This window comes from Eptesicus fuscus, chromosome 10 (genome assembly GCF_027574615.1).
Source record: "Eptesicus fuscus isolate TK198812 chromosome 10, DD_ASM_mEF_20220401, whole genome shotgun sequence".
Taxonomy (NCBI): Eukaryota; Metazoa; Chordata; class Mammalia; order Chiroptera; family Vespertilionidae; genus Eptesicus; species Eptesicus fuscus.
Genome location: NC_072482.1, coordinates 27,339,289 through 27,365,685, shown reverse-complemented (window position 1 = coordinate 27,365,685; position 26,397 = coordinate 27,339,289). Strand labels below are relative to the sequence as shown.

Genomic DNA, 26,397 nt, shown 5'->3' with positions numbered 1-26,397 from the left:
TTCTCAAAAAAATCTTGACAGAAAACAGTGGATACAAGGATTTAGCAAACTGGAACTTAATCCAGATTTGTCATATAAGGAATGTCTGAAAGAACCGAGTTTGTAAGTAATAGAGATTTTGGAGAAAACATGCTCATGCTCTTAAATCGAATGGCTGGACTAAAAGATTTCCAAGATTCCTTTCAACTCTACAATTCATGTTAATTGTCTTTTGGGTTATTATACTTAACTCTCCATGTACATTTGTTGACATTATGTTTCCTCCCTAGCACTATCTATGAGAATAACTAATCAATTAGAAAAATAAATAGTAATAAAAAGGTAGACAAAGAAAATTTAATCAGATAAAGTGCTGTGTCCTTTACACATTGCTCCTGTAACTGACTAAATATCTTTAGATATCTATTTATAAAATACTTTTAGAAGGTAGTTAAAAATATAAGAATGAGGGAAAACTGACAACTTTTTTAAAGAGTCCACATTTTAAAAGAAAAATTATAAGGTGAGGGTTCCAAGCAAATACTAGGACAAAGATAAAACAAATTAAGATTACTTTTCCTTACAGAGAAAAAACAAAACTCTTCCATTTGAAAATAATGTCAAATGTAGTTTAAGGATTAATAGACATTTACAGACTGAAAAACTTTTTAAATTTTTATATTGGTTTCAGAAAGGAAGGAAGATAGAAACATCAAAGATGCGAGAGAATCCTTGATCAGCTGCCTCCTGCATGCCCCACATTGGGGATGGAGCCCAAAACCTGGGTATGTGCCTCAAACAGGAATCAAACCGTGACCTCCTGATTCATAGGTCAATGCTCAACTACTGAGCCACGCCAGCTGGGCTGAAAAGCTTTGTAAAGAAATTTTATCAGTAAGCACAATTTCCAGATAGTACCAAAGATATCTCTCTCTCTCTCTCACTCACACACACACACACACACACACACACAACACACACAGACCCGCACGCGCACGCGCACACACACACGCGGGAAGTTCAAGTACCAAACTAGAAATTAGAAATAGCAAAAATAAATAAAATTTGTATCCTATATAATAAAGAGCTAATATGCAAATGGTCCTCGCTCCCTAGCCCCCTCCCGCCAGGGCCAGGAACCTGAGGCCGTGCCCTCCCCTCTACTCCCCACCACACCGCCCCGGGGCCAGGGGATCTGAGGCCACGCCCCCAGCCCAGCAGGGCTTGACAGGGAACCTGAGGCTGCGCCCCCTGCCCTGCGGGGCTTGATGGGGATGGGGCTGGCCAAGTCTGGGTCTCGCATGATTTCGAGGCGTGCGCAGGTGGGCGGGGACTTGACTCTAGGTTCCGCGGCGCGCCCCAGACTCTGACAAGAGGGATATTTTCATATACATTTTACTAATTTTCTTTCATCTCTGACACTTCTATTATAGAGAAAGGGCAAATAGCAATATTAAAATATCTTCTCCAATTAATTCCCTTTTAATGTGCATGAATTTCATGCAATGGGCCACTAGTGTTAAATAAAAATCCATCCACTTTTATAGAAAAACTAGAGGCCCAGTGCATGATTAAATCATGCACGTGTAGGGTCCCTTAGGCCTAACCTGCCATCCAGGCCATATCCACTGCCCCGCAAAGCCTAGCACACTCTGCGGACACTGCTAGCAGCCTGCTCCCCGCTTTTGATGGCAGGGCGTCCGCTGGTGCTGGAGCGGACACACAGCTCCCCGCTTTCGATCGCGGGGGAGCTGGCTGTCTGTCCACTGGTGCACCAGGCCTTTCAGAAGCCTCCTGCGCGGCGGAGGCTTTTGAAAGGCCTGGTGCCAGAGCGGACAGACAGCCAGCTCCCCTGCTTTCGCTCCCCGCTTTTGATGGTCCGCAGCAGGACGTGGGCTCGCTGCCCCAGAGGCCTCTTCTGTGCCGCAGCAAAGCCATGGTGCAGACGCTGAGCTCGCACCGCTGCTGGCGATGTGAGCTCAGCGTCCCGCCGGCCCAATCAGCCACCCCGGCCACCCAGAGTCCCGCCCCCCCTGCGCCTCCTGGCCAATCGTGGGCATAGCGAAGGTACGGTCAATTTGCATATTTGTCTATTATTAGGTAGGATAAGTTTCAAAATGTACACTAGAACAATAAAACCTAAGGAGAAATTTCAAATTCTAATGATCAGCCTGTACAAATTTCTTAAGATAACAAAAGAATGCATTAGCGAGAAGCTCACCCGTTTTAAAATTTTGACCTTGTGCTTCACTGTATCATCTGTACATTTGGTTTTGTCATTTGCTGATGTGTGCTTTGATAATCCAAGCTTTTCATAGTCCATTGTTTTATCTTCAGTATGGACTTCAACTTTAGCTTGGTTTTCCAAAATATCTGGATCTGTTACTTCAGTCTTTTTATCTTCTTCAGCACAACATTTCACACACACATATTCTTTGTCTTCCTCTCCCATTTGCTGTGCTTGAGAAAGACTTAACCCAACACAATCACCGTGAAACCAGTCATCACATCTTCCACAGCCCACCATAAACCTGGAAGAAAAAAAATACTTTGATATATTTTCTTAAAAATCAATGTCAAAAGCCTAAATTTTCAAAATTTAACTTTTTTTGCATGTTTTCTATCTTTAACCCATTCTATCAGTTCAACATGGACCAAGTTTTCAATGATATATTTTCTTAAAAATCAATGTCAAAAGCCTAAATTTTCAAAATTTAACTTTTTTTGCATGTTTTCTATCTTTAACCCATTCTATCAGTTCAACATGGACCAAGTTTTCAAAAAGAATATTCAATGAAAATGAAACTTTTCTCCTCTGGTATGAGAAAATACTGAAAACAAAAACAAAAACAACCTAAAGGACTAAAGTAAAGGGCAACTCACCCTCGTCAGTATACTTTATAAAATAACATATAACAAAGTATAGAATAATTTCTCTACTGAGAAGGGTGGTTAAGATCTGTGATTTGATCACAATCCATCAAAGCTACATTGAACACAAACCTGATGTCATACATAAAATTATAGAATAATTTATCCAATGAGTAATTTTAAATGACAAAAAAGCAGAAAACAAAAATGCAACTCAAAAACTAACATAATGGAGTATCTCAAATTGTTTATTAACCATCTTAACTATGTAACTATTCTTTGAGCTCAAAACATTGTGGTTCAGGGTATGACATTGATTTTGCTAAAAAAAATCCTATGTACTTGAGTGTGGACTCCTTAATTCTGACCAAATACTTCACCTAGTAAACTTTTTGCAAAATAAAGATCAATATTGTATGTTAATATGAAAATATTAATATTGAGGCTGACTTTTTAAAAAATTTCTAAGCAATGTCCTTATAAAAGTTTTCCCTTTACTGTGTTTTATCTAAGAAATAACTTCACTAACCCATAAAAACGTCCAGGGACATGAGATTTATGACTCTAAAATGGCAAATCAGCAATTTAAGGGAGAAATTATTTACATACTTTACAATCTACTGTTAGGAAAACTACAAAAATGTAAAATCAAGTTTAACATTTTCATTTTTCAGGTTAGTAACTCATGCTATATTTGGAAAATTAAGAGAATAATTCAGGTATATTCTTTAACGATTTAAAGACTTTGTATTGATTTTTGGTAGTAATAGTGGTACCTCATGTCAAAAGCTTTTTTTTTTTTTTTTCAAAACTCCTTTTAAAAAAACTGTGGTCCAATAGGAAGATGTTAAAGGTAAAACACAGTTACATGGCCAACTCTCCCTAAATACACCAGAGGTCCTTTTTTAATATTGGAAGTATAAAAATCACAATAGGTTCATTCTTTACATGGTATCCTGAAAAAAGTTACCCAAATATCTCATTCCTCAATAGCAGCACTCTTGTTCTGTGCCTTTCTATTGTATACCAAGCTACTGCTGTACATAAAGGAAATTAAACTTCAAGTCTGTAATTCACCATTCTTTACCCTATCTGGTAATGCCTGTGATGGCTTTAAATGTCATAATTTCCCCAATGATCATTTGGTTTAGGAGGAAAAAGCAAAAAATCGTGTGCCTTATGTAAAAACAAAACTAGAACGTTTTGGATTCATAACCCTATTATGTAAACTTTTAAACAATGCGGTTAGTTTGCAACATAGAAATTGTTTCTTTAGGTGTGGGGAGATTTTTGATGGGTCCATGTTTCAATTACAAGAACTTGCAGCCAACAGAAAAATACAGGTGCTTAAAAGTTCTATTTCACATTGCAGTCGTAAGAGCTGCTATTTCTTGAAAGCAATGTCTTTGAAATATTAAAGGAAAGCTAATAGTGATTTCCCTTTATTTCCATTGTCAGAGCTATTTCAAGTCTGAATATTTTCAATAAGACACTGCTTAAAAACCTATACATTAAGACCAGTTAGTGTATAGATTCACAAGACTTATATATTTTCTTCCCCTTCTTGTATTATTTCTCATGGGGGGGGGGGGGTAATGCGGAGGATGAGTATGAATCACACAGCTAACAGGGTTACTCTTCCATTTTCTGCTGTCCTTGATATGGTTACTAATAGGTAAAAATCACTTAAGACTACAACCTGGGCCCTAGCCAGCTTTGCTCAGTGGTGAAGAGTATTGGCCCTTGGACTGAAGGGTCATAGGCTTTATCCCCGGCCCCATTTGGGGCACATGTGGGAGGCAACCAGTCGATGTACCTCACATTGATGTTTCTCTCTCCCCCCCTCCCTTCCACTCTCTAAAAATCATGGGGGAAAATATCCTCCAGTGAGGATATAACATCCAGGTTGTTAACTCTTTCACTAAAATCATATATGTATTTGTGTATGTATATGTATATATGGTATGTAGCTTAGCTCTGGATTAAGTGGACAAGTTAGCATATATCAATTAAATTGAAGAGTTTGGAAATATTTTTGTTCTATTATAGGTTCATACACAAAATTTTAAATAAAATTAAAAGAAACTAAATGAGATCCACTATAGGATAATTAGAAACTAATTTAATATTCTAATCTTTTTGGCATAAGCCAAAATATATTCTTAGAAATTTTTTAAGTTTTTTCAAAGTAAGCCGCAGAGGCAACACTGAACTCCTGTTATTAACAAATTCATGTCATTAATTCACTGACAATGTAATTGTTTTAAGATGGGCCTTCAGTTCTGTTAAGTGACAAATCTAGACATTACTGTGAATGTTTATATATATATATATATTTTTTTTTTTTTTCATTCTTTTCTAAAAGGGTTCAATTCCACATAAACTATAAGTCTATGTTTTTGTCACTAACAACCTAATCTGCAGAGAAAAATACTTTTCAAACAAAGTCCTGGGGGAAAAAAGCCAGAATCATTTATTCTAGGCAAAAATTTCCTTCTCAGAATAAAAGGTTGCTTTGATTATAAAGCTTTGAATCCATTCAGCTAAAATTTTAGATTTCATCCAATAAGCTAATCTTCTATAACTGAACAAGAAATTGTAATATAAAGATGCAAATGTCTTCAGGACAACTACAAGGTAGACAGTATGAAAAGACTAGATTTGTTCCTTCTTAAACATTAACTGGTTTATGTTTAAAAGTAGTTCAAAGTGACAATTTTTTTTAAAAAAATGACTATTAAATAAACTGGTTTTTAAAATAATGTGTACACCTTTGTTAGAAAACTACAAAACTCAATCATGCTGTGCTTGAGAAAGGCTTAACCCGACACAATCACCGTGTTAGTGCTTCATTTAACCCCCCCACCCCAAATCTTCAAGAAAACAGAATCTAAAATGTGAACAAACAAATGAAAAAACAGGCCAGCCCTAGCCGATCTGGCTCAATGGATAGAGCGTCTGCCTGTGGACTGAAGGGTCCCGGGTTCGATTACAGTTAAGGGTACATGCCCAGGTTGCAGGCTCGATCCCCAGTGTGGAACATGCAGGAGGCAGCCGATCAATGATTCTCTCTCATCATTGATGTTTCTACCTATCTTTCCCTCTCCTTTCCTCTCTGAAATCAAAAATATATATTAAAAAAAAAAGAAAGAAAAAGAAGAAACAGGCCAGCATGATGTGTCAATTGTTAAGAGTCAATACTTACTGTCTGTAGGACATGTATACAAGCTGCTTATGGTCAAATATTACATTTGGCCAACCCATGAACAAATTTATTTAAAAACATAATTTCCACTGGGAACACATTCAAGAAGCTAATCTCTATTGGAATACATGTAAAATGGTGAAGACTTATTAAAATAGTCTTTACAGAAGCAAAGCTGTCTTAAGTGCTAGAAAATGTCATATTAGCAAATAGCTTTCAATGGGCTAATGCATGAAATGAAAAAGATGGGATGAAAATTATTTCCAGATATGCCCTTGCTAATGAATTCATATTCTTATACATGAATTAAAGAAAATTACATGCTGCATGACTGGAACATTGAGTAACCTCAATAAATACAAGCACAATGTGTCAAAGTAGTGAAGATTAGTTAGTTAATATGTAAAGAAAAAAAAACAATCATTTATTTAGGGTTCTTTATTCACAAAATTGAAGTAATGTGTAATGGTTCTCCCAAAACTGACTGTTTCCAATGTTATTATTCATATAAACTACATAGGATGGACTCAAAATCCCTATACTGTCATTTTCCAGACTGAAGCAAAGAAATTCTAGGTCTTATAGAGTAGAGCCAAAAGGCAGCACTCGATAAAAAAAAGTGGGACTTAATCTTCACTTTAGGAAAATAACTGTTGATGATGATCAAGTGACAGTCATCATTTAAAAGCCTGAGCAAACTACTAAGGACCGATCATCAGAACAGAACTTTATCTGCAAAAAAGTTATATAACACCCTTAACCTGGCTTCCAACTGTAGGCCAAAGTTTCATTTTAGATATTCATTCCCTCTAAGACTCCTATTCCATTCCTCTGATCACATGTCACTGGGATAGTTTATAGACGATTCTGGAAGAAAGAGAAAGGGGCTGGCATAAAAGAGCACTTATATGTACTATCCAGCCCCCAATTCTTATACCTAAAAATTCAGCAGACCCACTTTAGAATATTTGAATAAAGTGTTTTAAGTTAAAAAAAGCATAAAGACGTAAGTGAGAGCAAATTTAACACTACCTTCAAATAAGTCACAACTTTTAAGAAGTGAAATATGTTATAAAGTAACCATTCACACTAAAATTAGGCCACAGGCTGAATCAACAATGAAGAAACCCTTGGACATAAACTTGAATTATTTTTTACAGGAATAGCCCCAAACTACCCCCACACACACTTTCCCAAATCACATTTTCCCACACTAAAATAATGTACAACACACTTTACTGAACGTTGCCCCCCTAGTTTCACTTATGTAATCTGATAGTGCTGTGAAAGTCATTATAACATTTACTTTCATGAGTAAGGAGAACATTATAATGTGTAAGTTATAATGTTCTTTTATCATTATCAATGTTGATAGAAGTCCCAACAGCAATCTGAACACTTGAACAGGATAATCTTGTAGCTGCAATATCCACTTCACTTCTTGTTTTCCTTTCTTAAAAACTAGCAAAAAAAATATATGGGCCGGGATGAGGGATGGAGGGGTTGGGGTGTGTGCCATAAAACTACAAAACACTGAATCCTAAGAAAACAATGCCAAAGGACAGTGTTAAAATCATTTCTTAAAAGATCAGAATTCACAAGAAACCTCCAAATCACTAAAAATTTCCAAAAAAGAAACTAATAAATGTTTTCACTCCATTCCATGATACATATAAAATTCACCTGGGTAATATAACAGTTGTTTTAGCTATCAAGTTTCACTCCAACTCTTAAGTTTGACAGTTATGAAGTAGTTGTAGTAAGTTACAGTGTGCTTCATTTAACCCTCCTCCCCAAATCTTCAAAAGAAAAATAGAATTTCCACTATGACCTTCACACTTTATTACTAATTTTTCTCAAGCCAAATAAAATATATACAGACCCAAGGCAGTGTAACCATTTTCTGATTAGCAGAAAAGTTTTTTTGCTCCATATGTAATGACTAAATTACACCAACTGGTTACAATGACGTAACATTTCCACATACACCAATTGTTGGTCACGCTATACTTTTTAAAATATGCTAGGATAATATATTTGTAAATTCAGTGGCTCCATCTATCACTTATCCAGGATTGATGAGGGTTTTTTTTTTATTGTTGTTTCTGCAAAAGTCTTTGTATGTTAATTTCTTTCTATAAAAATGTCCCTACTAATCCCACACTAAAAAAGGAATGTCTTTTCAATATACACATCACACACTCTCTCACACACACACTCACACACACACACACCACACACACCTGTTGCCATGGGGTTTTTTGCAAAACCCACACTGCTTGCTGGGAGTCCACATATATTTGTTTTCAAATGTAGAGCCATGATCTGAGCCTTCTTTTTTTATGGTAGCTATGTTATCTGGAATGAACAATGGTGGCTCATCCAAAGAAAAACTCTTGCTGCTTCTTCTTTGGCGGGGTTGTAAGTTCTTCTCAGGTTTTTTTGGTTTCAGTTTATCCTCCTCCTTAAAATGCTCTGCACCACCTGCATGTTCAAGCTCTTCCTTCATGTGACTATTGGTTTTTACTGCTGGAGCCAGCTGCTGGGGCTTGTGGCACTGTTTCTGGCAGGAATGTAATAAATGTCCAGTTTGTGCAGGATGAGGAGGTTCTTTAGAGCAACCAGGCTGACCATGAGGCTTATCACTCAACCAATGTGTTACAGGTTTGGAAATCTGTACTAAATTTTGATCTTGCGTTTTTTTCGAATTAGAATTAGCTTGATTTTTCACAGACTTAACCCCAGAATTGCAACTCTGAATCTTTGAATCCTTATCAACTTGTTTTTTTCTCACTTTGACTGGCCTATGAAAATTTTGCTGAGATTCTAGTTCATCAGCATTTCGTTTCACACTTTTGACACTAGCTTTAGTTTTGTTATGCATTAATTCATGCTTCGCTGCAACAATTTTTTTCAGAGTATCTGTGCTCATGTTTTGCTTAGAGTGAATTACAGGTTTTGTGTGTTTGGATTTTATGTTTTTTGACTCTAAGCAAGAAACACTATTTGATGGGCTATTTCTGTCATCCTGAAGGGTTGCTGTTTCATGAGACTCCATTTTAATATTTTCAACAATATTCAACTGTTTTAAATTTTGATCAGGCACATCACAAATAGCATTTTCTACAATATTACACTCTGGTTCAAAAGCACTAGTATCAACCACCTCATCAAAGTTCGATTTGTTAAATTCAGTGCTCTCCAACTGTTTATGATTAGACTCTAGGTCTTTACAATAACCCAATGGTTCTAGTTCATTTCTATGAAGAGAGTTCTTAGCTTGATCAAATTCCATGGTATTCTTCAATTCCAAATGGCATTCATTTACTTCATCCACAGTGCTAGACAAACCTACAAGGTTCTTTTCGGGCTTATTTAGATTTGTACAAGCATCACCACAGAGAGCAGCAGAAGATTCTGGTTCCTCAACAATTTGGTCACCTTCATGGGATAATTTGACCATTTCCTTTGATTCTTGTTCAACCTTTCCCTTTGCACTCATTTCTTCTACAATAGTCTCATCCACTTTATCTGAAATAGAATCATTCTTTTCATGTTCTTCTTTATCTGAAAATGTAAACAATGGACTAACAGTATTGATTTTACATTCCACCAGAGGTTCATTTTTCTTTTCTTCAATACTATCACAAGTCTCTGAAAGGAGTGGACAATTTAATTCATGAGATGGCACATTTGCTTTTTCTTGATTATTACACTTCTGCTTAGAATCTAATCCAACTTCATCCTTCATTTCAAGACAAGATGACACTGAAGAGTGACTTGAAGATCCTGATTCTTCCGATACTTCCGTTTGTTCAAGATGCCGACTGCCCCTTCTGCTCTCTTTATGATACTCAGGTTTCGGTGATGTACAAGCTTCTTCTTTTATCTGACACCTTTCTGGTTGTTTCCCCCCTGCTTTAGGGGCAGATACAGTCTTCACAGGTGCTTTTTTTGTGCTATTTAAAGGTGCTGCATTTGAACGCTTGGCAATAGTGCTTTGTCGCAAACTTCTTACTTGTTCTATCACAAGGGAAAAAAATAAAAATAACTTAGCTATTTTGCCATGTGTTTTTATTTCAATACAACTTAAAATATACACTTCTTTATTTTGAGCTACAAAATGTATATTTCAATGAAAATGTCCTGATCAGTTACTCATAATGATGATTTTAGATATATACATATATATGTTAAATTTTATATTTATCAAAGTTCTATAAATTCTGGCAGGGGGGAAAACCTCTAAAATTTAGACTATTATACCTTATTATAAGACAAATGTTTTCATCATCTCTTTTTTCTTTTTATTTTTTAATATATTTTTATTGATTTCAGAGAGGAAGGGAGAGGGAGAGAGACATAGAAACATCAATGATGACAGAGAATCATTGATCGGCTGCCTCCTGCACACCCCCTACTGGGGATCGAGCCTGCAACCCAGGCATGTGCCCTTGATTGAAATCGAACCCAGGACCCTTCAATCCACAGGCCGACGCTCTATCCACTAAGCCAGTGGTCGGCAAACTCATTAGTCAACAGAGCCAAATATCAACAGTGCAACGATTGAAATTTCTTTTGAGAGCCGAAAACCGACTTCTGCGCATGGGCCACGAAGTTTCAATCACACTGTACGTGCGCGCCTGCATGTGGTATTTTGTGGAAGAGCCAAAGAGCTGCATGTGGCTCACGAGCCTCAGTTTGCCGACCACTGCACTAAGCCAAAGAAGCTAGGGGTCTTTTTCTTTTTTAATGAAGTCTCTTTTCAATAAGAAGTAAGTTGGGGAGGGTAATTGGGAGGGGGGGGGGTAAGAACACATATGTAATACCTTAATCAATAAAGGAAAAAATAAAGAAATTAGCTGGAAGTAAAATAAAAGAGCTTCATTTACATCAATACCCATCCTAAAACAAGACTGTCATACCATTTTAAACATTAAATATTTTTAAATATATAAAACCCAAACAAAAATTCAAGTAGCAATAAAATGAACTAAATCACCTATTACAAACAAGCTCTGTGTTTCAAAGCACAACCTCAAAAGAACTCTAATTCCTTTTGAATGTGCTTCACTGATATCACCATTTTAGCATCCAAGCTATTCCTAAAAGAGGAAATGAAGTATACACTAGAGTATTACATCAACAACAGAAAGAAAAACTACAATGAAAAACACTTAAACCACGAAAATGTATCATAAAAGAAAACGAAGAGTATGAAAATAATTTAATAAACTTTCTCACCTTTACCAATGCTTCTAATAAAAAAATCTATTAATTTTCCTCCTTTCCCTATCTGTATATTTTATCTAGGGAAGGAGAAACACAAAAGTGTGGGAAAAATAAGAAAAAAAATACTGGAAAAAAAGAAAACTAAGTAATGCACTAAGTTAAAAAGAAAACACAACCCACAAACTAAATTATAAAATAAAAAGCTATTTCCAAACCTATGCATATCCAATACTTCTGAATCAATTCTGTATAACTAAACACTACCCGTTTTTTTTAATTCCCCTTCCTTTCAATGCAAAATCCTACTATGCACCAATATTTAGAACACTTTCCTAATTTGTCATTCATCACTAAACTGTGAGACTCTTAAAAGTATACACGTCCCTATCTGTCTATAACAGTCCTATGTGAGAGCACGCCCTTTCACTCTCAAGTGCCCCAGCTTAGACAAGAAATTATATGGTCATCCAAATCTATATTTGGTCATTAGGTTAAGCACTCAATAAGTTTTTTCTTAGTGGATTATGAACTGTGTATCACATGTTCAACTATATAACACTGTTAAATAACTAAAAATTTTTAAAATATTTTTTATTGATTTTTTACAGAGAGAGGAAGGGAAAAGGATAGAGTCAGAAACATCGATGAGAGAGAAACATCAATCAGCCATCTCCTACACACCCCCTACTGGGGATGTGCCCACAACGAAGGTACATGCCCTTGACCGGAATCGAACCTGGGACCCTTCAGTCCACAGGCCGACGCTCTATCCACTGAGCCAAACTAGTCAGGGCAATAACTAAAATTTTAATGGCTGGTTATTAGTATTAAGATAATTTGTCAAGTTTTGAAGACAGCTTGTAATAATTTACAGCTCTATTTTATTCACCTGCCCTGACATAAAATAAATGAAGAATGTTTAACATCCATTACCTAAGTGGTTGCTAAAAATAAATAAATAGCATATTTAACTCAGAAGGTATTCAGATAAAAAAATTGGCCCTAGCTGGTTTGGTTCAGTGGATAGAGCGAACTGAGTGGACTGAAGAGTCCCGGTTTCGATTCTGGTCAAGGGCACATGCCCAGATTGCAGGTTCGATCCCCAGTAGGGGGGTGCAGGAGGCAGCCAATCAATGATTCTCTCTCATCACTGATGTTTCTCTCTCTCTCTCCCTGTCTTCCTCTCTGAAATCAATAAAAAAAAAAATATATTTTTTTTAAAAAATGGTTTTGCAATAGTAATTGATTTGTTGAGCAAAGGGTAAAAAGTCCCTTTTTCTCCTCTAAATATCAACTGCCTTAGTTTGAAGCCTGGCTATATAGGCCAATAATATGCATTGTTTATAATATGCATTCTATTTTTTTCATTTCTCAAAGTCACAAGTATATACCAAATAAATGATTTAAAATATAAATTGAGAAAAACATGACAAAGTAAATATATGCATCTAAGTCAATCCACTTTTCAAAACCCCACTAAAGCTATAAAAAGCCATAAATCTAAAAGGAAAGAATAGAAGAGAAAACTGACAGCTTTGGAAGTCAAACAAGGGATGATCAAGAAGCTACTGATGACCCAGCTGGTATGCTCACTGGTAAAGCATCAACCCATGAACCAGGAGGTCACGGTTTGAATCCCAGTCATGTCACATGCCCGGGTTGTGGGCTCCACCCCCAGTTGGGGGCATGCAGGAGGCAGCTGATCAATGATTCTCATCATTGATGTTTCTATCTCTTTCCCTCTCACTTCCACTCTGAAATCAATAAAAATATGTTTTTAACAAAGAAGGAACTGCCCTAGCTGGTTTGGCTCAGTGGCTAGAGCATCGGCCTATCCTGAAGGGTGCCAGGTTCAATTCCAATCAGGTGCACATGCCCAGGTTGCACACTCAACCCCCAGTTGGGGGCATGCAGGAGGCAGCCAATCAATGATTTTCATCATTGATGTTTCTATCTCTCTCCCTCTTCCTTCCTTTCTAAAAATCAATAAAAAAATTAAATTAAATTAAAAAAATAAAAACCTCAGCTCTAAAATATAAAAAAGAAAGAACTAATGAACTGAGAAATCCAAAATAAGACCAACAATAAAAGTTGACAGTGCTGGCAAAAACCAATACCATAAACACCTCAAAAGGCTTAGGAATTGGTGGCCTCAGATGATTAATGTGGGGATGAAGGAAGGTGGTTAAAATTAGGATGAGTAGAAAGCTATTAAAGAAGTTGTTAGAACCCTAGCTTCCTCTCCCAGACTCCAGCTGTTTGGGCAACTCCCCTTTCCTTGTCCTAATCCAAGACTGAAAGATTTATTCTGTGGAGAGTGTAAAACAAGAGTTTCTAGGCTAAGGAACATCAGTCACAGATAAGAGTTGAAGTATTAAGTACACTGAAATTTGTAAGATTAAGTGAATGTATATATACTGAAATGTGATACATCCCAGTCAACTTCTCTCAAGGGCTCCCGTAATATATAAGCAATCTGCCAAAACCGGTTTGGCTCAAGTGGATAGAGCGTCGGCCTGCAGACTGAAAAGTCCCAGGTTCGATTCCGGTCAAGGGCATGTACCTTGGTTGCGGGCACATCCCCAGTAGGGAGTGTGCAGGAGGCAGCTGATCGATGTTTCTCTCTCATCGATGTTTCTAACTCTCTCTCCCTCTCTCTTCCTCTCTGTAAAAAATCAATAAAATATATTTAAAAAAATATATATATATATAAGCAATCTAATGAGCCTAAGGAGAATAACCTAAATTCTGACATCAGGATTTCTAAAAAAAAAAACAAAAACAAACACACACACACAGCCAGATCACCATACAGCAATGCTCAGAGTTAACAAAACCCAATCTACACATTAAAAGGTTCCATACAATTTTAGTTCCCTACTCCTAAGCATGAGCAAACAATCAAGGATCAGACAAGTCTCTAACATGAAAGACTAAAGAAGAAAAAAATGACAACATGGAAAAAAATGAAACTATAACTGAAAAAAAAAGACAAAAAAACTTTTTAAAATACCATAAATACCTTACAAAAGAAAACAAGATACAGCATACATGAAACAAGACTAAAATGCTACAGAAAGACTATTCCCAAAGTCAAAAAAAAAAAAAGAACATTCACAAATTATAAATGCAAATCTTAATGGAAAAGTTGGAGGACAAATATAAGAAAATTTCAGCAAATAGAGGAAAAAGATGAGATGGAAAGTAGGCAAGATAAAGAAAATGGAAACCCTGGTCCCTGCTATCTAACACTTTAGAATAACAGGAGTTCCAGAAAGCAAGAGCAGAGAAAATAAAGAAGGGAATTACCAATGAAACAATTCAAGAAATGTTCCCAGAATTGAATAATAACAGTTTCAGACTAAAAGGACGTACCAAGCTCAATATATAAAACACACCTACAACAAGATGCAATATCAGGAATATCAAAGCACTAGAGCTGATGAGGAAGAAATTCCACTAAGTTCCAGAAGAAAAGTAGCTAACATACCCTCCCAAAAAAGGGGGGGAGGGGTGTCAAAATAAACTTCTCAATATTGAAGTTAGAAAAATGACATAGTTTTAAATTTCCGAAGGAAAATTATTTCCAACCCTGAAGTCAATGCTCAACCAGACCATAACTTCAATGAGAACAGATTAATCACATTTACAAACATACAAGAAGAAATATGTCACCAAAATGAAGGCATTAAGCCAAAAAAGAGGAAATAGAAACTGTAACACAGAACAGAATCCTCAAAATGGTAAGGGGAGAGCCCTGGATAACAGCTATGCAACAGGAATATAGGGCTAACACATCAGTCCAAATAGGAGCAGATCAAAGTCTCCCAGAGATATTTCTTCAATGAAATAACAATGACAGAATATCTGATATGCACAAATATCTTTAGGAAAAATTTAAACAACTGGCGAAGTGGTTGGGGTGTAATTATTAACATGTACACAAAAGCTCTGAGTAGAGCCTGACCAGCATGGCTCAGTGGTTGAGCGCCGACCTATGAACCAGGAGGTCAAGGTTCGATTCCGTCAAGACACATGGACTGCGAGCTCAATCCCCAGTGGGGGCATGTGGGAGAAAGCTGATCAATGATTCTCTCTCATCATTGATGTTTCTATCTCTCTCTCCCTCTCCCTTCCTCTCTGAAGTCAATAAAAATGTATTTTTTAAAAAGCTGTGTGGCCCTAACCGGTTTGGCTCAGTGGATAGAGCGTTGGCCTGCGGACTCAGGGGTCCCAGGTTCGATTCCGGTCAAGGGCATGTGCCTTGGTTGTGGGCACATCCCCAGCGGGGGGTGTGCAGGAGGCAGCTAATCAATGTTTCTCTCTTATCAATGTTTCTAACTCTCTATCCCTCTCCTTTCCTCTCTGTAAAAAATCAATAAAATATATATTTTTTAAAAAGCTGTGTGTACAAATATATAAAGCTATAAGCAAATGAAAAACAAACAAAAAAATCTTACATCAGAAAGACAAAAAGATGTATAGGAAAAGAAACCAGTTTACTAAACAAATCATCTTTGATAGCATACAGAATCACAGAAACATAATCACTACTGCTCTAACAAAATTATACAGTAGAAGGATGAGAAAATGTACTTTTGTGAGATAGGGACCAGAGAAGAATGCTAAATCATAATCCACAGTGGGAAGTCAATAAATACCTACATCAGAATAATCATAAAGTAGCAATATACGTATTACTCAGAGACATGGAATAAATGTCTCTGGGGAAATGAAAATAGATAGTGGGATAGTGAGTACTGGAAACTCATAGAACTAGTCAATTCTTTAAATTATGTGAATGTATAATTTCAATTAAATTTTATAAAAATTATGTCAACAAATTGGTATAAACTCAAAACTCATTATCAAAATGCTCAGCAAGTTGACAATTTCTCACATCTGTCCCTACACCTTTGATTTTCTAGGTAATCTTTGAAAGGATTACCTTGTGCCATTAAACGAGGTGATTTTCTTGGTGATCTCACTGAATTTTCTTCTACTTTGTCCCTCAAATTCCTGTTAGGTAAAATCAGTTCTTCTTCATCAATGGTATCATTGCCACTTTCTTTAACAACTCCTTCGTCCATAATATCGTCAAGACCAACAACTAGAAAAAAACAAAAACAACCAAAAAAAATTACTTCTAAAAAATATTGGGGATGTTTAAGTACTTAATGGCCTGTACAGAATATTGTGAGAATTTAATGCAATAGTACATAGGCTTCAAAATCTAGGTCTATTCCTAGTATGTGATATTGCCACTACCAAGCTCCCAATTCAGGTTTACAAACTTCTACCTTATGAGGCAACTAGGAAAGGCTATAATCTTTCTTGATTTGGCCTCCACTATCACTGTCACTTATTCACTGTACCTTTGTGAACATAACAAGCAACTATACTTGAGTACTTGATTACCAATTTTGGTTAAAGTAGTACAAAAGAGTTTAAACCCTAAAAAGCTTGTGATTCTAGATTCGTGCTAGAACCCAAAGATTCTAATTTTATATGCTACATGTATGAAAGTATTGTAGATGTACTTCTCAGTGGTAATACACAGACACAAATGAAAACATTGTGAAACTTTCCCTTCCCTCAAATGCTAGAGAAAATGGTAGTTGTTGCCCAACTGGCATGGCTCAGTGGTTGAGCACCAACCTATGAACCAGGAGGTCACAGTTCGATTCCTGGTCAGGTCATATGCCCAAGTTGTGGGCTCGGTCCCAGTGGGAGGTTGTGCAGGAGGGAGCCAATCAATGATTCTTCTCTCATCATTGGTGTTTCTCTCTCTCCCCCTCCCTCTTCCTTCCTCTCTAAAATCAATAAAAAAAAATTTTTTAAATGGTAGTTGATATAGCTACATAATCAAATTACTTTCTTCTACTCAAAAGAGAGAGAGTGGGAAGATATGGAAAAGGATAGAGAAATACTTAAGAAAATATAAATACTGAAACACTATCCTTACACTGTCAGTGGGTTTATTTCTTTGTATAACAAATACACCTTAATTAGCTGATATATAGCAATTCTAAATGTGTAATTGCATGAAATCTAGTAAAAAGAATGTGATTATTTAGATCAGAAGGCCCAAATTCAACTTATCCCTGCTAAAATATATATATATATATATATATATATAGATAGAGATAGAGAGAGAGAGAGAGAGAGAGAGAGAGCGAGAGCTGTAATATGCAAATTAGGCCAGGACTCCGTAAAGGTCACGACAGCTCAGGGGGGGCCTGGCGCAGGCCCAGAGCCTGAGAGAACAACAGACAGGGCAGCCTGCGCCTGGCCCCGGAGAGAACAACCCACAGGGGGGCCGGGTTCAATTCTGATCAAGGGAATGTACCTAGGTTACAGGTTTCTGCCTGGCCGGGGCCCAGGTCAGGGCTCATGCAGGAGGCAACCAATCGAAGTGTGCCTCTTACATTGATGTTTCTCTCTGTCTTTCCCTCTCTCTTCCATACTCTCTAAAAATCAATGGGAAAATAACCTCATATGAGGATTAAAAAAAAGAAAGAAATGTCATATCCTATGAAACTTGAAAACGCCTAAAGAAAGTTGTCATTTTTTTATAGTGAAGGGTCAGAGTCCGTGTTGATGAAAACACCTTGGCGCTGCGGCGGCCAGCAGTGGCAGCAGCATTGGGGAGATGGTGGTGGTGTCTTCTCCTGATCAGCCCAGTTGCCTCCTGCAGTAGGACATCCCCTGAGGGCTCCCGGACTATGAGAGGGGGCAGGCTGGGCTGAGGGACCCCCCCCCCCCCCACCACACACACACACACACACACCAGTGCATGAATTTTGTGCACTGGGCCTCTAGTCTATAATAAAAGCATAATGCTAATTAGACCAGACGTCCTTCCGGATGGCGGCAGGGGGCAGGGAGCAGGGCAGCAGAGGCCCCTGGCCGCCACAGCGAGCAGGATGCCAAGGCAGAGGAGGCCGAGGCAGAGGAGGCGCAGCTGATCAATGATTTTTCCCTCATCATTGATGTTTCTATCTCCCTCTCACTTCCTCTCTGAAATCAGTAAAAATATATTTTTTTAAAAGCCTGCTTAAAAAAAGATTATATGTGGTAACACTGAAATTCAATTGTAAGAATGACAGAGTATATACTTCTTTTCAATTCTGTCAAGCACAGATAAAACAAAAGGGAGAGTTGGATACTCCATCATGTTAACTATAACCCATATCTATGGAAAACAGACTAGAAACCTAAACTCAAAACATGAAAATCTAATTTCATTAAAATAATCTAAATATGTATCAGAGATATAGGGGCTAAAAATTTACTAAAGGTTTTTATTTGTTTTTAACTCCCAGGCAACACTGATTATGATTTTAAGAAAAATGCTATAATATACATGCCAAATTTTCAATTGAATTAGCTGTGCCTCAATGTTTCTAAAAACAAGCACAAAGAAAAGGCACTGGACACCCACTGGCCAATTCTGGAAAAACTACAGTGACCAAGGTTAACACTGTTAATACAAGCTTGTGTGTTTGCTAAGTATCAGGGAGTACTTGGGTACTTAAGAGAGATACATCAATTGGCTGCCTGCGATATGGGCTCCACCTGGGATAGAACCTGCAACCTAGCTATGTGCCCTGACCGGGAATCAAACCCGTGACCTTCTGATGCATGGGACGACACTCCAACCAACAGAGCCAAAACAGCCAGAGCTAAATCTTACTTTTATTTCTTATGTTTTTCTTTTTTGGTGGGAGAGCACATGGGAAATCATTGTCTGCACAGTTCATTTGCATAGACCACCAATTAAGACACACTTGTATAAAACTAAATATGAATGTAATCATGTAAACACACCCCAAGAGGTTACTAGAACTATTTAGTATTAACAATAAATAGATTTTAATTTGATAAAAAGGACTAACTAATCACTACTTAAATTAATGTATGTATACCTTTCATTTGCTATTTTCCTACTTGGAATGTATTTCACTGACCCAGGATCTTTTTGTTGCTGTTAATCCTCATCTGAGGATATTTTTCCATTGATTTTTAGAGAGAATAGGATGGAGGGGGAGAGACAAAGAGAGAGAAACATCAATGTGAGAGAGATGCATCGATTGGTTGCCTCCCGCATGCACCCTGACCAAGGCCAGGGATCAAGCCTGCAACCAAGGTATGTGCCCTTGACCAGAATCGAACCTGGGACCCTTTAGTCCGGAGACCGAGGCAGCTGGGGCAAGGCAGCTGGGGCACTGAGTCAAGGCAGCTGGGGCACTGACCCAGGATCTTCAAAAGGCTGGCCATTACTTATCTCTAAGGATGCTGCTACTCTTAAGGTCACTTACACAGAGAGGCCTGCCCTAACCAGCCCAAATCAAATAAAGCATGACCTCCCGCTGCCAATCAAACAACCACACATTTTGTATCATCTTACACTTTACTTAAGCTCCATGAGGACAGATACATTGTCTCAAACACCACTGTATCCTCCCAGCAATGGAAAGAGTCTGGCACACAATAAGGATATTTGTTAAATGAACTAACAGTACCAACTACTTTTATGCCAAAACAAACCATTCTACCTCACAATTGTGGAACCATGAGCCAAATTGCTGATACCTGGAAATGCTATTTAATAAGAATGTTACCATAAAAAGAAATGAGTTTTAAAAAATGCAACCCTACTCTTATAATATGGATCTTATTATTTATTGGTCTCATATATCAAAAAATCAGATCTCAACCAGGCACTTTGTTTTATAACATTGTGTTCAATTTTATTCAAATAAAAGAGAAAAACCAGAGACAAGGATCAAGAAAAAGTTCTTAGAAGATAACATCCCTAATCCGTACCAGCACAGGAAAAGATTTTAATGGGATACACAATATTAAACAGAACAGAAATTCCATGAGGGCAGGAATTTGTCATTTTACTTTCTGAGATATCCCTAATTCCTAGAAGAGCAGCTGAAACATACAGTACCCGGTGTTAAAAACAACTCAAATTTTTAAAAAATGCATGAATATATACAAAAATGTCATGGTTCCCAAGTTCTATCTCAAGAGATTAGAACCTCCACATTAAACTTCACTCCAAGCAAGAAGTTACCCTCTACTCCCATCACAGTAGTGTTGATTAACTCCTTGCAGAACGCAGAGTAAGAATGCGATAGTTTAGAAAACAGAGATTAGAAGGAAGCATCCCAACATCAAACAACAAAAAAGCTCCTCACTCAGAAAGACACCATTTTTCAGGGTATGTGCACAGCAACCAAGGACTCCCTAGGGCTACAACTGATAAAAATCTCAAGAATTATATTGTTAAAATGTCCATACTACCATTCTGTACTGGTGGCTCAATTGATTGGAGCATCATCCTATACACCAAAAAGTTGTGGGTTCAATCCCTAGTCAGGGTGTGTACGAGAGGCAAATGATCTCTGCTTCTCTCTCATATTGATGTTTCTCTCTTTCAAAATCAAGAAACACATATCCTTAGGTGAGGATTTAAAAAAAATAAAATGTGCCCTGGCTGGTAGTTCAATTGGCTAGAGCATTGGTCCAATATGCCAAGGTTACAGATTCGATCCCCACAGTTAGGGCACATACAAGATGCAACAATGAATGCATAAATAAGTGGAACAACAAACTGATGTTTCTCTTTCTCTCTCTCTCTAAAATTAATAAATATAAACAATTTTTTAAAAGTCCATACTACCCAAAGCAACGGCATTTTCCACAGAACTAGAAAAAACATCCCTGGTCAAGTAGGTCAGTGGTTGGAGCTTCCTCCTGGTATGCAAAGGTTGCAGATTAGATCCCTGGTCAAGGCACATGCAAAATTCAGCCAATGAGTGAATAAATAAGTGGAACAACAAATCAATGTTTCTCTCTCTTTCTCTCTCTCCCTCTCTCCCACCCTCCCTCCCCCTTTCCTCTCTCAAAATTATCAATAAAAAATTCTAATATTTATATGAAACTATAAAAAGACCCCCCCCCAAAAAAAAGCAAAGCAATCCTGAGAAAAAAATAACAAAGCTGGAGGCAGCACACTTCCTGATTTCCAACTATATTACAAAGTTATAATAATCACAATAGTATGGTATTGGCATAAAAACAGACACACAAGATCAATGGAATAGAACAGAGTCCAGAAATAAACCCATGCATATATGGTCAATTAATTTATGACAAAGAAACCAAGAATATAAAATGAAGAAAGGACAGCCTCTTCAAGAAATGATGCTAGGAAAACTGGAAGCCAGATGCAATACTGAAAACTGGACCCCTTATCTTACACCATACCAATAAAATCAATGCAAAAGAAGGAAAGACAGGAATTAAGCTACTTGCCATCACTGTTTGGCAATAAATTTTTGGATTTGACACCAAAAGCAAAGACAATAAAAGCAAAAATAAACAAATGGAACTACATCAAATCAAAAGGCTTCTACAAAGCAATGGAACCATCAACAAAACAAAAAGACAACCTATGCAACAGGAGAAAATATTTGCAAATCATGTTTCTCATAAGTGATTAATATACAAAATGTATAAAGAACTCATACAAGTCAACAGCAAACAAAAAAAATTGAACAGAATTTCAACAGGCAGATGAACAGAATAGACATTCCTCTAAAGACATGCAAATGAACAAGAGATACAAGAAAAGGTGCTCAACATCACTGATTATCAGTGATGCAAATCAAAACCACGATTCGGTAGCACCTCACACCCTGTTAGAATGACTATCACCAAAAAGATAAAAGTTAAGTGTTAGTGAGGATGTGTAGAAAAGGGAACCACTTATGCTATTGGCGATATGAAAACTAATGCAGCCACTATTAAAAACAATATGAAGTTCCTAAAAATATTTAAAACTAGAACTGCCACATAATCTAGCATTCTCACACCTAGGAATAAAGATATGGTATATATACACACACACACTAGCATATTATTTAGCCATGAGAAAGAAATCCTGCCATTTGGAAAAAGAAAAAAAGAAAAGAAATCCTGCCACTTGGGATAACAGGGATGAACCTTGAGGGCATTATGCTAAGTGAGATAAGGCAGACAGAAAAGACAAATACTGCATGGTAACACTTTCAAGTGGAATCTTTAAAAAAAAATCAAACGAAGGCTAAAAAAAGTGATTGCAGGGAGTGGGAGGTGGGGGGAGAAAATAGAGTAAGTAAAGTCTGAGAATTTAACGTAAAACAGGGTGACTGTTGATAACCACTGTATCGTATATTTGAGATGACTAGGAGAATAGAACTTAAATGTTCTCACACAAAATAAGATAAATATGTTAGGTGATGGTTATTAACTAACTAAATGGGGAATCCTTTTACAATGCATATGTAAACCAAATCATCATAATGTACACTTTAAATATCTTACAATTTTACATGTCAATTATACCTCAATAAAGGTAATTTAAAATATATATATAAGCTTGATATAAAAAAGTGTCAACTCTGCAATAAATTTAGAACATGTACGAGAATTATTAGAACTTGGAACACAAGGAAAAGAATTCTAATAAACCTAAACATACCTGATAAACTTAAATATCCCTAGGTAAGGATCCTAATTTAATGACAAGAAATGAACTGATACTATATGTATTTAGTCTTGAAGCAACTGTATTTATATACAGTAAAATATCTCATTCCATTCCACAATGTAGGTTGAGAAGTCAATAAATACTTTATCCTCAATAAGTCTCTGTTGGCTCTTATGAGCATTTTGGACTGGGTGATCTCTTAACAGGCTTATTTCAGCCAAGATTCTAATTCGAGCCCTTCATAAGAAAAATGAAGTAAATAGCAGAGAAAAATAAGGCTTATTTTTGTTATGTACACCTTCATAAGCATCTACCAGCTTTTTTTTTAAGTCCTCACTTGAGGGTATTTTTCCATTGATTTTTAGAGAGTGGAAGGGAGGGAAAAGGAGACAAGAAAAGAGAGAAACATCGTTAGATACATTGATCGGTTGCCTCCCACACTCGCCCCAACTGGGGCAGGATCAAACCTGCAATCGAGATACATGCCCTTGACTGGGAATTGAACCTGTGACCCTTGGGTCCCCAAGCCGACGCTGTAACCACTGCACAAGATTGGCCAAGACTAATCCCTTATTTTGTTTCACATATTTTTAATAATCTGTTTCCTAGCCTCTCAAGTAGATGAATGAATATACTAGATGTTTAAGAAAGATAGACTACTGCCTAGCTGGCATGGCTCAGTGGTTGAGCATTGACCTGTGAACCAGGAGGTAATGGCTCGACTCCTGGTTGGGGCACAGGCCTGGGTTGCGGACTCAATCCCCAGTGTGGAGCATGAAGGAGGCCGCACCAATCACTGGTTCTTTCTCACATTGATGTTTCCATCTCTCTCTCCCTCTCCCTCCTTTCCTGAAGTCAATAAAAATATTTTTTAAAAGAAAGATACACTACTAAGTCCAAAGGCATTTCACAGAAAATCTTTGAATAAAGTTCATCATCTACACTAATAAAAGAGAAAATGCTAATTGACCGTACCTTCGCTACGCCCACAGCCAATCAGAGCAAGTATGCAAATTAACCCAACAAAGATGGCGGTTAATCTGCATACGCTGAGGGAGGGAGGAGTGAAGACTGAAGACAGCATAGAAGGAAGAGGGAGGGAAAGCAGAAAGCAAGGCAGCTGCGGGAGGTAAAGTGTGGGCGGGGCGGCGGCTGCGGGAGGGAAGCATGGGGTGGGGGGCAGAGACGGCAGGAGGGAAGGGAAAGCACCAGGCAGCGGTGGGAGGGAAAGTGCGGGGCAGCGGTGGCGGTGGGAGGGAAAGCATAGGGGGGGTGGCGGCGGCTGCAGAAGGAAAAGCGTGGGGTGGGGGGTGGGGGGCAGAGGCGGCAGGGAAAGCATGGGGTGGGGGGGCGGGAGAGGTGGCAGTGGCGGGAGGGAAACCTGCTGGAAGCCCTGTTCTTGCAGGAATCTTCCTGCAACGGGCCTCTAGTTTCATTATAAAACATTAAGAACTTAACTCTTGTTTATATATTAATCAGCCTATAGTAAAATTGGTTTCCTTATATATCCTTTCTCGTAAAGGCACAAAACCTATCAATGATGTTAAGTGAGGACTTAATGTATTTTTAAAATCCATGAACCCACCCTACCCAGTTTGGCTCAGTGAATAGAGCAATGGCCTGCGGACTGAAAGGTCCTGAGTTCAATGCACAAGCCCAGGTTGCGGGTTCGATCCCCAGTAGGGGTGTGCAGGAGGCTGATCAATGATTCTCTGTCATCATTGATGTTTCTATCTCTCTTTCCCTCACTCATTAAAAAATAATATAAAATCCATGAACCTATACAGCAACCTAAAAAAAAATCAAAAAGAGCCAAAAAATAATAATAATTTGCCACCTCTGGCATTAGATGTGATCATTTCACCAACTCCTTACTTTGTAAAATGGTAATAAAACCTCAATTCTCTAATTTTAATCTGCCTCTTTAGTAGGCACTGCAGTATAGAGTAACCAGATAATGAGGGAAAATTTTTCTTTACCAGAAGAATCCCAACAAATAAATGTAAAAGAAAAGATAGAATTAAAAAATCATCACTTTGCTACAACTGATTATCAATGAATGCATAAAACCATTAGAGGAAAGGCTAAAGAGGAACTAAAGATTTTCATGATGCCAAAGTTATATACCCCTACAGAATATTTGTTATCTCAAGTATTGGAAAGAAACGTTTTGGCTGTTGCCACCTTAACCCAGTAATAATTATTAATATATATTTTTACTGATTTCAGAGAGGAAGGAAGAGACAGAGAGAGAGATATCAATGATAAGAGAAACATTGATCGGCTGACTTTTGCACGCCCCACTCTGGGGGATCGAACCTGAAACCCAGGCATGTGCCCTAACCAGGAATCAAACAGCGACCTCCTGGTTCATAGATTGATGCTCAACCACTGAGCCATACCGAACAGGTGCCACAGCAATCTTGAGAAAGAACTAAGTTGGAGGGATCACAATTTCAGATATGAAGTTATACTATAAAGCCACTGTGATCAAAACAGCCTAGTACTGGCACAAGAACAGGCATATAGATTAATGGAACAGGACAGAGACCCCAGAAATTGGCCCAAGCCATTACACTCAATTAACATTTGAAAAAGGAGGCAAGAACATATAATGGAGTCAAGACAGTCTCTTCAGTACATGGTGTTAGGAAAATTGGACAAGTACATGCAAAATCAAAAGACTAGACCACCAATTTACACCATACATAAAAATAAACTCAAAATGGATAAAAGACTTAATGTAAGATGTGAAACCATAAAAATCCTAGAAGAAACTACAGGCAACAAACTCGCACATCTCTTATAGCAATATGTTTGCAGATACATCTCCTAGGCTAGGGCAAAGTAAACTAAGGAGAAAAGTAACAAATGGGACTGCATCAAAATAAAAAGCTTCTGTACAGCAAAAGAAACCATCAACAAAATGAAAAGGGGGCCCACTGTATGGGAGAACATAGTTGGCAATGATACATCTGATAAAGGGTTAATATCCAAAATATATAAGGAACTCATACAACTTAAAAGGACAAACCAAACCAATTAAAAAATGGGCAAAGGACCTAAATAGACACTTCTCCAAAGTGGACATAGAGATGGCAAGAGAGATATGAACAAATGCTCAAAGTCATGATCATCATAGAGATGCAAATTAAAATGACAATGAGGTATCATTTCACACCTGTCAGAATAGCTACCATCAACAAATCAACAAATGGCAAGTCCTGGCAAGGATGTGGAGAAAAGGGAACCCTAGTATACTGGTGGGAATGCAGACTGGTGCAGCCATTATGGAAAACAGTATGGCATTTCCTCAAAAAATTAAGTATGGGACTGCCATTTGACCCAGTGATCCCATTTCTAGGAATATGTCCTAAGAAACCTGAAACACCAATCAGAAAAAAAATGTATGCACCTCTATGTTCATAGCAGCACAATTTACTATAGCTAAGATCTGGAAACAGCCCAAGTGCCATTCAGAAGATGAGTAGATAAAAAAGTTGTGGTACATTTACACCATGGAATATTATACAGCAGAAAAAAAGGATTTCTTACCCTTTGGAAC

At 37.5% G+C, this 26,397-nt stretch overlaps 1 protein-coding gene across 2 annotated transcripts in view; it reads right to left on the bottom strand.

Annotated features, from left to right (window-relative positions):
- Nucleotides 1-26,397, bottom strand: part of PHF3 (PHD finger protein 3) — an 83,753-nt gene that overhangs the window by 23,727 nt on the left and 33,629 nt on the right. For both annotated transcript variants that reach the window (XM_054722081.1, XM_054722082.1), the window contains exons 3-5: nt 16,236-16,397; nt 8,299-10,078; nt 2,201-2,510 (exon numbers count right to left, since the gene is read on the bottom strand). In XM_054722081.1, coding sequence (XP_054578056.1) covers nt 2,201-2,510; nt 8,299-10,078; nt 16,236-16,397 — 2,252 coding nt within the window. The remainder of the gene's footprint in view (nt 1-2,200; nt 2,511-8,298; nt 10,079-16,235; nt 16,398-26,397) is intronic.